The sequence below is a fragment of the Delphinus delphis genome, chromosome 4 (assembly GCF_949987515.2).
Source record: "Delphinus delphis chromosome 4, mDelDel1.2, whole genome shotgun sequence".
NCBI classification, from domain to species: Eukaryota; Metazoa; Chordata; class Mammalia; order Artiodactyla; family Delphinidae; genus Delphinus; species Delphinus delphis.
This window is the reverse complement of record NC_082686.1, coordinates 133,782,761-133,796,472: the sequence shown is the minus strand read 5'-3', so window position 1 is coordinate 133,796,472 and position 13,712 is coordinate 133,782,761. Positions and strand designations below refer to the sequence as shown.

The 13,712-nt window shown below is 43.4% G+C and overlaps 1 protein-coding gene and 1 long non-coding RNA gene across 2 annotated transcripts in view; one reads left to right on the top strand and one right to left on the bottom strand.

The window, feature by feature from the left end:
- The first annotated feature begins 267 nt into the window (after positions 1-267).
- On the top strand, positions 268-13,681 carry LOC132425111 (uncharacterized). Its single transcript, XR_009519340.1, has 3 exons — positions 268-299; positions 9,907-9,971; positions 13,591-13,681. It is a non-coding gene; the product is annotated as an uncharacterized lncRNA (long non-coding RNA).
- The window catches only part of GALNT15 (polypeptide N-acetylgalactosaminyltransferase 15), a 39,314-nt gene continuing 31,075 nt past the window's right edge, over positions 5,474-13,712 (bottom strand). Inside the window, exons 7-10 of the mRNA XM_060011513.1 lie at positions 13,085-13,216; positions 12,394-12,498; positions 8,354-8,497; positions 5,474-5,766 (exon numbers count right to left, since the gene is read on the bottom strand). Of these exons, the coding sequence (XP_059867496.1) occupies positions 5,620-5,766; positions 8,354-8,497; positions 12,394-12,498; positions 13,085-13,216 (528 nt within the window). The 3' untranslated portion in view covers positions 5,474-5,619. The remainder of the gene's footprint in view (positions 5,767-8,353; positions 8,498-12,393; positions 12,499-13,084; positions 13,217-13,712) is intronic.

The following is a 13,712-nucleotide window of genomic DNA, read 5'->3' as shown; positions in this document are numbered from 1 at the left end:
TTTTGTTGCAATGGTAAATGGGATTGTTTCCTTAATTTCTCTTTCTGATTTTTCATTGTTAGTGTATAGGAATGCAAGAGCTTTCTGTGTATTAATTTTGTATCCTGCAACCTTACCAAATTCATTAATTAGTTCTAGTAGCTTTCTGGTGGCATCTTTAGGATTTTCTATATATAATATCATGTCATCTGCAAACAGTGACAGTTTTACTTCTTCTTTTCCAATTTGTGTTCCTTTTTTTGCCTTTTCTTCTCTGATTGCCGTGGCTAGGACTTCCAAAACCATGTTGAAATGGAGTGGTGAGTGGACACACTTGTCTTGTTCCTGATCTTAGTGGAAATGCTTTCAGTTTTTCACCATTGAGAATGATGTTTGCTGTGGGTTTGTCATATATGGCCTTCATTATGTTGGGGTAGGTTCCCTCTATTCACATTTTCTGGATAGTTTTTATCATAAATGGGTGTTGAATTTTGTCAAAAGCTTTTTCTGCGTCTATTGAGATGATCATATGGTTTTTCTCCTTCAATTTATTAATATGGTGTATCACATTGATTGATTTGTGTATACTGAAGAATCCTTGAATCCCTGGGATAAATCCCACTTGATCATGGTGTATGATCCTTTTAATATGTTGTTGGATTCTGTTTGCTAGTATTTGTTCAGGATTTTTGCATCTATATTCATCAGTGATATTGGTCTATAATTTTCTTTTTTTGTGATATCTTTTTCTGGTTTGGGTATCAGGGTGATTGTGGCTTTGTAGAATGAATTTGGGAGTGTTCCTCCCTCTGCAATTTTTTGGATGAGTTTGAGGAGTGGTGTTAGCTCTTCTCTAAATATTTAATAGAATTCGTCTGTGAAGCCCTCTGGTCCTGGACCTTGGTTTGTTGGAAGATTTTTAATTACAGTTTCAATTTCATTACTAGTGATAGGTCCGTTTATATTTTCTAATTATTCCTGGTTCAGCCTTGGGAAATTGCACCTTTCCAAGAATTTGTCCATTTCTTCGTGGTTGTCCATTTTATTAGCATATAGTTGTTTGTAGTAGTCTTTTGTAATCCTTTGTATTTCTGTGGTGTCAGTTGTGATTTCTCCTTTTTCATTTCCAATTTTATTGATTTGTGTCCTCTCCATTTTTTTCTTGATGAGGCTGGCTAAGGGTTTATCAATTTTGTTTATCTTCTCAAAGAACCAGCTTTTAGATTTATTGATCTTTGCTATTGTTTTCTTCTTATTCTATTTCATTTATTTCTGCTCTGATATTTATGATTTCTTTCCTTCTACTGACTTTGGGTTTTCTTTACTCTTCTTTCTCTAGTTGCTTTAGGTGTACAGTTAGATTGTTTATTTAAGATTTTTCTTGTTTCTTGAGGTGAGGTTGAATTGCTATAAACTTCTCTCTTAGAACTGCTTTTGCTGCATCCCATAGATTTTGGGTTGTTGTGTTTTCATTGTCATTAGTTTCTATGTTTTTTAAAATTTCTTCTTTGCTTTCTTCAGTGATCTCTTGGTTATTTAGTAATGCATTGTTAGCCTCCATGTACTTGTGGTTTTTACAGTTTTTTTTCCTGTAATTGATTTCCAATCTCATAGCATTGTGATCAGAAAAGCTGCGTGATATGATATGATTTCAATTTTCTTAAATTTTCTGAGGCTTGATTTGTGACCCAAGATGTGACCTATCCTGAAGAAATTTCCATGTGCACTTGAAAAGAAAGAAGTGTATTCTGCCACTTTGGGTGGAATGTTGCATAAATATCAATTAAATGTAACTGGTCTATTGTGTCACTTAAAGCTTGTGTTTCCTTATTTATTTTCTCTTTGGATGATCTGTCCATTGGTGTAAGTGGGATGTTAAAGTCCCCTACTATTATTGTGTTACTGTCGATTTCCCCTTTCATGGTTGTTAGCATGCCTCATATACTGAAGTGCTCCTATTTTGGGTCCATAAACATTTATAATTGTTATATCTTCTTGGATTGATCCCTTGATCATTATGTAGTGTCTTTCTTTATCTCTTGTCCTTGTTTATCTCTTGTAGCAGTCTTTATTTTAAAGTCTATTTTATCTGATACGAGTATTGCTACTCCAGCTTTCTTTTGATTTCCATTTGCAGGGAATATCTTTTTCTATCCCTTCACTTTCAGTCGTATGTGTCCCTAGGTCTGAAGTGGGTCTCTTATAGACAGCATATATATGGCTCTTGTTTTTGTATCCATTCAGACAGTCTGTGTCTTTTGGTTGGGGCATTTAATCCATTTACATTCAAGGCTATTATCGATATGTATGTTCCTATTACCATTTTCTTAATTGTCTGGGGTATGTTTTTGTGGGTCTTTTTCTCCTCTTGTGTTTCCCGCCTAGAGAAATTTCTTTAATATTTGTTGTAAAGCTGGTTTTGTGGTGCTGAATTCTCTTAGCTTTTGCTGGTCTGAAAAGCTTTTGATTTCTCCATTGAATCTGAATGAGATCCCTGCTGGGTAGAGTAATGTTGGCTGTAGATTTTTCTCTTTCATCACTTTAAGTATATCCTGCCACTCCCTTCTGGCCTGCAGATTTTCTGCTGAAAAGTCAGGTGATATGGGGATTCCTTTGTATGTTATTTTTTGTTTTTCCCTTGCTGCTTTTAATATTATTTCTTTGAATTTAATTTTTGTTAGTTTGATTAATATGTGTCTTTGTGTATTTCTCCTAGGTTTTATACTGTATGGGACTCTCGGAGCTTCCTGGACTTGGTTGACTATTTCCTTTCCCATGTTAGGGAAGTTTTTGACTATAATCTCTTCAAATATTTTCTCAGACCCTTTGTTTTTCTCTTCTTCCTCTGGGACCCCTATTATTCGAATGTTGGTGCATTTAGTGTTGTCCCAATGGTCTCTGAGATTGTCTTCAATTCTTTTCAGTCTTTTTTCTTTATTCTGCTCCTCAGCAGTTATTTCCACCATTTTGTCTTCCAGCTCACTTATTCATTCTTCTGCCTCAGTTATTCTGTTATTGATTCCTTCTAGTGTATTTTTCATTTCAGTTATTGTGCTGTTCATCTCTGTTTGTTCTTTAGTTCTTCTAGATCTTTGTTAAATATTTCTTCTATTTTCTCAATCTGTGCCTCCATTCTATTTCTGAGATTCTGGATCATCTTTTCCATCAGTACTCTGAATTCTTTTTCAGGTAGATTGACTATTTCCTCTTCATTTTTTTGGTCTTGTAGATTTTTACCTTGTTCCTTCATCTGTGACATATTTTTTTCCCATCTCATTTTTTTTTTCTTTTCTTATGAGTGGGGTTGTGCTCCTGTCTTTCTGGTTGTTTGGGCTGAGGCTTCCAACACTGGAGTTTGTAGGCTGTTGGGTAGAGTTGGGTCTTGGTGCTGAGATGAGGACCTCACTCCAATGAATATTCCCTGGATTCTGAGGTTCTCTGTTAGTCCAGTGGTTTGGACTTGGAGCTCCCACCGCAGGAGCTTTGGCCTGACCCCCGGCTCATGAACCAAGATCCTGCAAGCTGCGTGGGGTGGTTAAAAAAAAAAAAAAAGGAGAACCATAACAAAGTAAAAAATAAAATTAGACTAGGAAACTAACAGCTGTGTTAGTTCCCTAGACTAAAAATAAAAATATAGATGAAACAACAACTGGAAAGTAAAACAGAGCCACAATAGTAAAAAAGAGGAAGAGAAAAAAGAAAAGGTGGAAAAGGCCTTCGCTGTGGAGGGCAGGGCCTGAGCAGGGGTGAGGTTTGAGCAGTGAGTGGGGCCTATGCTTAGGATACATGGGGCTGGAAAAGGTGGGGGGGGTGGGACTTAGGCTCAACAGAACAGAAGGGCCCAGGTGTGCCCCTGCCTCTGGTCTCAGAGGGTGGGGGACCTCACCTGGGAACCCAGCAGGTTTCCTGGGCTTGAATGGGCAGGGCAAATGCCCTCCACTCCTCTACCACTCCTCCGGTCCCAGAGGGCTCCTCCCGCCTGCCTCTCCTGATCTCCCCAGCCTCCCTCCTATGCCCCCAGGACCCACGCACCCAGAGGGGACTTTGGAGGTTGGGAGACTGGCCTGGGAGCTCAGCAGTCTCCCTGTGCCTGAGTGGGTGGGGCAAACCCTCTCTGCTCCTTTCCTACTCCTCTGGTCCTGAAGGGTCCCTCCCGTCTGCCTCTCCTGTTCTCTCCCGGCCTTTCTCCTATGTCCCCAGGACCAACTCAGCCCAGAGGGGACCTCTGAGGGCATAGGACCCAGCCTGAGAGCCCAGCAGATTTCCCCGGCCGATTGGGCAGGGGAAATGCTGGGCCCCTGATCTGAGCCCCTGAGGTCCCTCCAGGAGTGGGAACCCCTCCCCCCTCTCAGCCACCCTTCAAGGGTGCCGGTCCTGTCTAGCATCCACTTCTCCTTCCCCCTCAGTTCCCCCACATCCTACTGGTTCGCTTGGGGGTTCTTCCCATCTCCTTGGGTGTCAGGGTCCCCCACCCAGCACCATGTCTTCTCAATCACAGAACCACCCCCACTCAGCAACTCTTACAGCCCAACTGGGTGGGCCAAGTCACAACAAGAGGGCCATTCAGCTTTTGCTAGCATGGGCTCTGCCCTGATGGAGATGTGTTCTTCTATGACTGAATGTTCAGGTGTGGGCATATTTGAGGGTCCCAGACATTTCCTACTGGCTCAGAGACAGCCCTTTCATGGACATTAACACCCACCTCTAGTTCCTCTCATAAGAATTTTGGCTCAGACGCTGGCATTTCCCTCCCAGGGAGGTTTGCCTTTTTGCAAATGTTGCTCATTCTGATCCAATCAGCGCAAACCCTGTAACAGGGCATCAGGAGAGTTTCTGAACTGTACACATTTCTGTTAGTGGGAGTGTTCAATCTAAGCTGACCCAACACCAATGATTAAAGAAAAGAATATTGCATGAGAATCCGATTGTGGTTAATCTAGATAGAGAACAGCAAGGGCAGGGTGAATGGAGATAGAAAGTTCTGAGGAAATTCTCATTAACATGAGAACATCTTATTCCAGGTCTACTGACTCTTTTCAGCTACTAGGCTGAGCTGAAGAATTGGGTCAAAGCTCTCTCCAACCCTATTTTCTCTCAGTAGCTTACTTCCCTTCCTTCCTCTGAGCTATGCCTCAACCAATGAACATGAAATTTGTCCTCATAAGCCTATTGCAATGGTTTTTGGATGTCAGAACTTTGCACTTTCTTCATGCTTTAATTTTCATGGCTGGTGACACAGACAATCCAAGATAAGGCCATTTGAGATAAACTGATCAATCAGAATTGTGTATCCTGAAGGTGTTGCCAGGCCTCTTTCCTTAGTCAGAGATAAAAGCAATTATTTACTGCTCAATGGAAAAAAAAAACCCCAAGAATCTTATGTACCATGTAATGATCATCTACCAGTGATGAAGACATTGAGACAATGGGTCCATGTGTTTCTTTTTCTAAAACAGCCAGTGGTCAATGAAGTAAGGTACGGGAAGGAAAGACTTCCCATATTCATTTGTGGAGTTTTTGTTTCTACTATCACCACTGCACAAATACAAAGGGTCTCCTTCATGATATGCACATGCTCCTGTTGTTCCCTTGAGTTGAACCTCTATGGTCACATTTCTCTTTTCCTTCTGTTGGTAGCATTCATTGTTCATCCACGGTGCTGACATTGTCAAATCGCCACAGCTGGCTGGCTTTTCCATCACACTCACGTAAATACAAATCTTTATTGTTTTCCTGCATCACAGCTTCTATGCATTTCCCAGAAAGAATGTGAACAATCATTCCATTCTGAAAAGAGAGAAGGAAAAAAAAAAAAAGAAAATGAGTTGGTCCCCCACAATCAGTCAGCAAAGAAGGAAATTTCTAAGATTTGTGCTAATCATTAAGAGAATAATAAAGGTGATATGAACTGGCTTGGTAAGGAATTGGAGTATTTTGGTTACTATATAATATAATTTAGGTAACCCTAAAATTTAAATATCATACAGAGCCTTGGGGTCATTAATTCAATTATTATTATTGTGGTTGGGTAATTATGCCATTTCTTGGAGAGTTCTGGCTAGTAAAATGCCAGTGTAAAGATCATGTTCAATCATTATACTGTATTGTTGACATTCATTGTTATCACTGTACTTGTAAATTTCTGCTTTCAAAAGGATTTAATTTAATCTCTGCCCTCTGTTAATCCTGCAATTTAGTACTGCTGCCACCAGGCTGCAGTATACAGTAAGACTTTAAGGATACACTGAAGGCCTGAGTCAGCCATGTTTGGAAGACCATAACTGCTTCCTGCCCAAAATCTACCAAACTTAATACTGAATGTAGCCATCCCCTTTTCAAGAAAAAAAATCAATTTCTTTATGAAAAGTTAAACAACCTTAACCAACAGTGCTGATAATGTCCATTTATTTATTTAGAGATATAATTCACATGCCCTAAATACAACTCAGCAGATTTTAGTATATTCACAAAGTATATGCAACCATCACCTCTATCTAATTGCAGAAAATTTCATCACTGTAAAAAGAAATGTACTATCCATTAGCAGTCACTTCCCATTCCTGCTTCCTTCCAGCCACTGGAAATCATTAATCTAGTTTCTGTGTTTATGGATTTGTCTCTTCTTGACATTTCATATAAATGGAATCATATAATATATGGCCTTTTGTGACTAGCTTCTTTCACTTTGCATGGTATTTTCAAGTTTCATCCATGTTGTAGCACAAAATAGTACCTAATTTCTTTCTTTCTTTCTTTCTTTGTAGTGGTAAAAATATGTAACATAAAACTTTCTACCTTAACCATTTTTAAGTGTAAAATTTAGTAATGTTAAGTATATTCACTTTGTTGTGAAACAGATCTCCTTTTTTGAATGAAGAACTTTTTCTTCATTCAAAACAAACTCTATACCCATTAAACAACAACTTCCCTCTCCTCACTTCCCCTCGTGCCTGGTAACCACCATTCTATTTTCTGTTTGTATGAATATGACTTCTCTATATATTTCATATAAGTTTAATCATACAGTATTTGTCTTTTTGTGACTGGCTTATTTCACTTAGCATAATGTCCTCAAGCTTCATCCATGTTGAAGCAAATGACAGGGTTTCCTTCTTTCTTAAGGTGGGAAAATAGTCCATTGTATATATATAGCACATTTTGTTTATTCATTCATCAATCACTGGACCCTTGGGTTGCTTCCACCTATTGACTATTGTGAATACTGCTGCTATGAACAGTATCTTGCTCCTTTTTATGGCTGAATGAGAATACTTTTTTAAAGCCTTATTTTTTAATGCCTGAAAGATGCTGGGTGTATCTTAGTCACTAATCTTTTACATATTATTTTTAAATGCTGTTTCTAAATCTATCTTATCCAGAGGACTTTCTTAGAATGATCCTTTATGATCATTCATAAAGGGCCTTAACTTGGTTTCTAAGAATTCTTTGAGCATGTGTGGGCCCCCTGAGGCCTAGGTTCACTTGTCACCAAAGCCCCAAGAGCTTTGTTCTCAACTGTTTATCGTGAGCTCAGCTTAAGTTTTACACTATACGATTTTCCTCTTTCACAGCCTGCTTTAAGAGTACCGATGCATGGAGTTCTGCTTAGTTATTTAATCCCCCCGCCCCTGTTATTCCCAAGCAAAAGTTGAAGAAAGGCATGTTTAAAAGATGTGTGTATTAATCTGTTTGTTTGTATACTTGTACCCTAACTCATTTCAGAAGGGATTTGAGGTGAAGGAAAAACTATGTATGGACAGTTATTGTTGATACTGTCACCTTCCAATCCCAATCCTGTAAACGGCTCACTCTCCCTAAATACTTACACTCCTCCTATTTCCTAATACTTACACTCCTATTTCCTCTTTATTGATGCATAACCTCTGGAAATGATCTCAAGCTTCTCTCTGGAGTCATGGGAATCAAAGCCTTACTAAACTGATGAAATGCTCAGAGTGGAATTTGCAAAGGAAGAAAGAACGATCTACATCCTCATCTATCTGGTTGTGGAACAGGAGGCAGGCCTTTCCATTGCCCCTAAAACCACACCACCAACGTGGTTGACTGCTTCTGTAACACGCTCCATGGTCCTACTTGTGACCTAAGCTAATAAACTTTAAAAAGAGGCTGTCTCCTCTCTCCACCATATCAAGACCAGAGCTATACAGAAACCTGGCAAATCAGTACATTTCAAGATGCTGGTGGTTAACTTTGCTGCAAGGTTGGCTTCACCTCCCCCTGAGGCCTTAGTGCCAAGTCACTCAGTTCAACAGCAGGGACACAGGCTTGTATGGTAATACTTGACCTCTTGGAAGAGCCTGAGACACGCACCAGCCAGCCGCCCCGCTGAATCCTTCCTAGCTGGGTTACTTACCTCCTGGTAGTCCCACTGCTGCCGATGGATGTCAGGGCCTCCCTTGGTGCAGTTCTGCAGAATCACCTGCTCTCGCCTGACATCGAAGCACAGGTGGTGGGGACTGCCATAGTGGATCTCCTTCCTGCCCATGTGATCCAGGTGCTGGGACAGAGGGAAATGGCTGTTAGCACAGCTAGAAGGAGATCCTCTCCAAAGCTGGAGGTAAAGGAAGGAGAGCTCATTGCAATAGGGCTGAGGTCTGGGGGCAACCTTCAGATTCTACTGGGGTCAGCAAGACCCTGTCTCATAGTCAAGTCCACAGATATGATGCCGGACTAGCCCTGGCCTCTGAAATCTCCACATTCCATCTACTTTTGCATTCATATTTATACATTCTGGAAAGTTCCTCCATTATTCCATTTACTGTATCATAGGTGAGGCCATAAAGGATTCTGTGTGTTTTGTGAGGGTACAGTTGGAAGGGCAGATGAGGAAACTCCTGAGGCCCGAGTGGATCTCTTTCTGGAGATGTCTGTGCTGGCCCTGCAAGTGATTTTCCTTCTGTCTTTTGTATCTGCTGACTCTCGCTCATGGTTTGCATTTCCTCCTGGGTTCCGTAGGACTGGATCATGCATTCCTTCGCAGAGGGGCTTTAGCTGCGGGAAGCTCGTGGGCCCAGGTTGGAAACACATCCTGATAAAACCATTTTCCGTTTGTTCCTGCTAAATGCAGCCTGAACTAATTTTGACGCTAACTTTGTGGCTGGGAGACGGGGTTGGCTTCATGGTCATGTGACCGGTGTAACTGCAGGGGCCTCATGCTTAGAAGGGTTTAATGTTCTTGGTGTAATATATTTGGTTTAATGCTGATACTGTCTAGGAATTCTTAATAATTGTTGAGTGATAGGTCTCACCATCTTCATTTGCACTGAGCCCAACAAGTTAGGTAGCCAGTCCCACCTGAGGATTCCCAGACAACACAGTTCCTATAAATTTGAACCCTAAACCCACGTCGGACACAAACTTGTGGTTAAAAATTTTCAGGGAAGAGTCATTTTCTCCAACGCAAAGACCTGTCTACAGACCTGCTTCCTTGTCATCTTCTGGTGGCAATAGGTAGTCTTTTCTAGTCCCGGTTTTCACAGATAGGTTACTCTGTGAAGGTCAAAGTTGGTTTTGTATGGGTGTCCCATTTCCAACCCCTCATCTGTCATGGGCTGAAGATGGGCTTTCGTCACTATCTCCTGCTTGGAACCAACGCCTCTGGGTTCCTGAGGTTTGACAGAAACTGTCCCCTTCACCCTGCAGGAGAGCTTGGCCATGGCCCTATGACTCTATTTCAGTTGCCTCTGGATTCGGGGCCCCTGGAGATTTCCCTTTGTTATAAACATAGTTACTTATGCATAAAAGAGGGTGTTTCTTCTTTTTTATATGGCATATGGTGCTTTCAGCTTAGCAAGTTCACAATTTTTCTGGATACAGAAGCCCTTGCTAATCCCCACCTCCCCACCAAGAATGTAAATAAATAAATAAATCCAAAAGCTAACATTCTTTTTGCACCATTATCCCCAGTTACAGATGAGGAAACCAAGACTCAGAGAGGTTAAGAGGCCTGCCTGATGTCACACAGCTAGAAGGTGAGCTATTTCCACCAACACAGAGCTATCTCTCTGTCCTCCTGTGCCAGGTGTGAGTGCCCATTGGGGTGTTCTAGAACATTGGTAAAAGGGCAAAACTGAAAGGGGACAAATGGATATTGAGAACTTGCTTCCCCGGGTGTCCTCCAGGCTCAGGGCCTTCCCCTAGGGTCCCAGAGCCTCGCCAGTCCTGCCTGCAGGGCTGGACCCTCCAAGACTTGTTCTGCCTTTCACCCCAGGCTCTTGGGGCCTCACCTGACTCATTTGATCAATATCTCCAGGAAGTTACACTTTGTTGTTGGTTTTTTAATACAGGCCTTTGGGGTAGGACAACTTATGCAAAGGCCCCATCACAGGCTGAAAAGAGAAAGGTTTGGGGGGCGGGCTAGACTTTCCAGGTTGTCATCCAAGTTGTGATAAGAAGTAGACACACTAACCTCCATCCAGCATCATGGGGACGTCCCACGACCTGGGCAGTTATTCCTGAGATGGAAATTTGAAGAGAAGAAATACTCTAACATAGAAGGAGACCTTCCTGATATCCAAGGAGCCCACATGGTGCCGGAAGGACCCTCTGTCTCTAGATTCTTCCCCTGACTCAGTGTGGATTTCAGACCTGATTCAGGTCCCTTCTGGCCATATGTACCCACGAGCAGGACCTCTGGCTCAAGGAGAGACTCTCCCTGTGGTCAGTGCCTGCCAGTCACTTTCAGTGTTGCCCTTTGGGCCATAAACTTTTGTCGTCACAGGGCAACCCCGCCCTTCCTCGGTACCGAAGGGTCCAGCCATGCTGCAGAGTGAGGCCCCGGGAAATCCATGGAGTTGGTCTCCAGTGCGCCCCAGGAGAGCTCGTGTGCTCTTTCCCTCCCATCCCCAGGGGCGTTTGTACCCTCTGCCTTCCTCCTGACCATGCAGTGGAAGCCTTTCTCCCTGTGGAAGGAGTTTCACAAACCACATTGCTCTGTGTGTGGGAAACGTTCCGAATGAGGCCACAGCTCTGAAACCCGATGACCCCATCTGTGTGTAAGGTCTCCTCTGACAAGTGAGGCAGAGGGTCACCAGAGGCCAGGAGCCTTGTCTACCCAGATCCAGCCCTCTCCCCACTTCACACACACACACACACACACACCCCAGGCTCCTGTGATGCCCTAAAGTTCCCCCTCTGGCCCAGAAGTATTGGCCCCCATAGATCCCCATTAAATGCCCGAAAGACACAGCATAGCTACTCTGGGCAGGACTCGGCGTCAGAAGCCTGGAGTCTTAGGAACACAGTCACGAGCTATGGGTTTGAGGCACTGCTGCAAATGGGTAACATTTTCCAGGGTCCCCTCGATTCCTCAGTGTTTCTGTGCCTATAGTGCCTGCTCGGTGACCCACTTTCTCCATCTCTGGTTCTAGGTGGCTAACGATCTTGAGCTGGTCCAGATGTTTCAGAAAGGTGCCCTGGTGGAAATTTGCCTGCACACAGGTCTTCTTTGACCTCTGATTATAGATTTTTAATTTAAATGGGGAGCTTTTCCATTTTATAAATAAGTTCATTTGTATCATTTTTTTAGATTCCACATATAAGAGATATGTTAGGATATTTGTCTTTCTCTGTCTGACTTACTTCACTTAGGATATTCACAGAACAGAAACAGACTCAGACATAGAAAACAAACTTATGATCACCAAAGGGGAAAAGGGGGGAGGGATAAATTACGAGTTTGGGATCAGCAGATACAAACTACTATATATAAAATAGATAATCAACAAGGTCCAACTGTATAGCACAGGGAACTATATTCAATATCCAGTAATAAGGTATAATGGAAAAGAATCTGAGAAAGATTATATATATATTTATATATGTATAACTGAATCACTGTGCTGTACACCAGAAACTAACACAACATTGTAAATCAACTATACTTCGATAAAAAAAAAAGAAAAAGAAAAAAATGGGGATCCTTTCCATAAACTCTGGATTTCCAGTGTCTTTTAAATTTTTGGATGATCTTGTAATACTGGATCTGGTTTCATACAAAACGAAAGACATTTACTGAGGCTGGGGCAGGCGCTCCTCTGTGACAACAGCCTCCGCCCAGCTCCCCGGGTTTGTTTCCTTTATCCACTTAAACCCTGGAGACACACCTGAGTTTGAAGCCCCTGGGCTAGCCACTCTCCAAGCCTCGGTTTCCTCATCTGTCAGATGAAGACATTGGCTAAACAGCCTCGCCATGTCCCTCGAGCTCAGATGCTCATATTCTCTGATGGGTCCACATTTGGGCTTGGGGCTGGGGCAGGTTGGGGAATGGGTCGTCAGAGTGGGGGACCATGCACAGTCAAGGGACATGGGACCACTGAAAGGAGATGCCCCAAAGGGAAGGGAGAGCCATCCCAGCAAAGACCCCTTGCAGGTCTGAGAACACTGACCACCCACCTGCTGCTGCTGGCTGTCACTGCAAGGAGCTAGCATCATGGCACAGCCCAGGACGTCCCCTTCTGCCAAGCAGTCTGCACAGAAGCCAAGTCCGGTGTTGTGGAGCTGTAAGCAATGTTCACAGAAGTGAATCCCGCCCTCTGCTGTAAAGATGCCCTCTGTCGGCCACTCCTTCACCCTCTGCAGTGTAGCTCAAGGTTCCATGCTCAGATCATAAAAATGATCGAGGTCAATCTGAAGCCAGTGACCCTAAGGACAGGCCTCCTGAAGGAGGTGACAGCACCTGTCCTGGTGAAGGGGCCCTGGGATGGGTTATGGGGCAGCCCAGCCACCCCCCACAAGGAGGCCCTTCTGAGCTGGGACTGGGTGGCCAGGGTCATGGAAGAGCATCTGAACTTCAGCTCCTATCCTGGGAGACCACCCAACCCGTTCTCTTCCTCTCTCTCTGCACTTTGTTTTTGTTTTTTTTTTGCGGTACGTAGGCCTCTCACTGCTGTGGCCTCTCCCATTGCGGAGCACAGGCTCCAGACGTGCAGGCTCAGCGGCCATGGCTCACGGGCCCAGCCACTCTGCGGCATGTGGGATCTTCCCGGACCGGGGCACAAACCTGTGTCCCCTGCATCGGCAGGCGGACTCTCAACCACTGCGCCACCAGGGAAGCCCTCTGCACTTTGTTTTTATCATGACTTGCCTTTCCAGAGAACCTGGGCCTGCGTTCGGATGGGTAGAGCTCGGGATAGATGTTGGCCAGAAACCAGTGGAAGGTCCGACAGCCCAGCCTCCTCTGCAGCTGCTGGCGTTCAGTGCAGTCCGGCTTCCCAGCCTGGGGAGGAGAGAGACACAGGCGGCAGGACGGAGAAAGCTGGTTTTACATCACAGTTCATGTGCTGGGAAGCACAGAGGTGTCTGGGAGCAAGCTGAAGGAGGGAGACAGCAAGCATCACTGTGAACCACGTCCCACATTAAATAGCATTTACATGTCACACCATCAGAACGGCGCTGAGTGGTAGTGGACCAGGTGAAAATGCACTGTTTGCAGACATTTCATTAAATGTTTAAAATGTTTATTTTTCTGTGCCTTTTTGGGGATGTCCTTTATGTTTATATTTTATAGTAAAAAATACTTATATTTGTTTCACGTCTTGGGTAATTTTACACAACACTGTAAATCAATGTTATATTTGTTTCACATCTTAGGTAATTTCACAGCCTTGAGCACTTTGCCTGGGATGAGAGGGCCCTTGGAGACCCACTGCAGCGCTCACTCCTCACCCAGCCTCTCCTCCGGCCACGGGATGAAGGATCACACCCCTTAGATG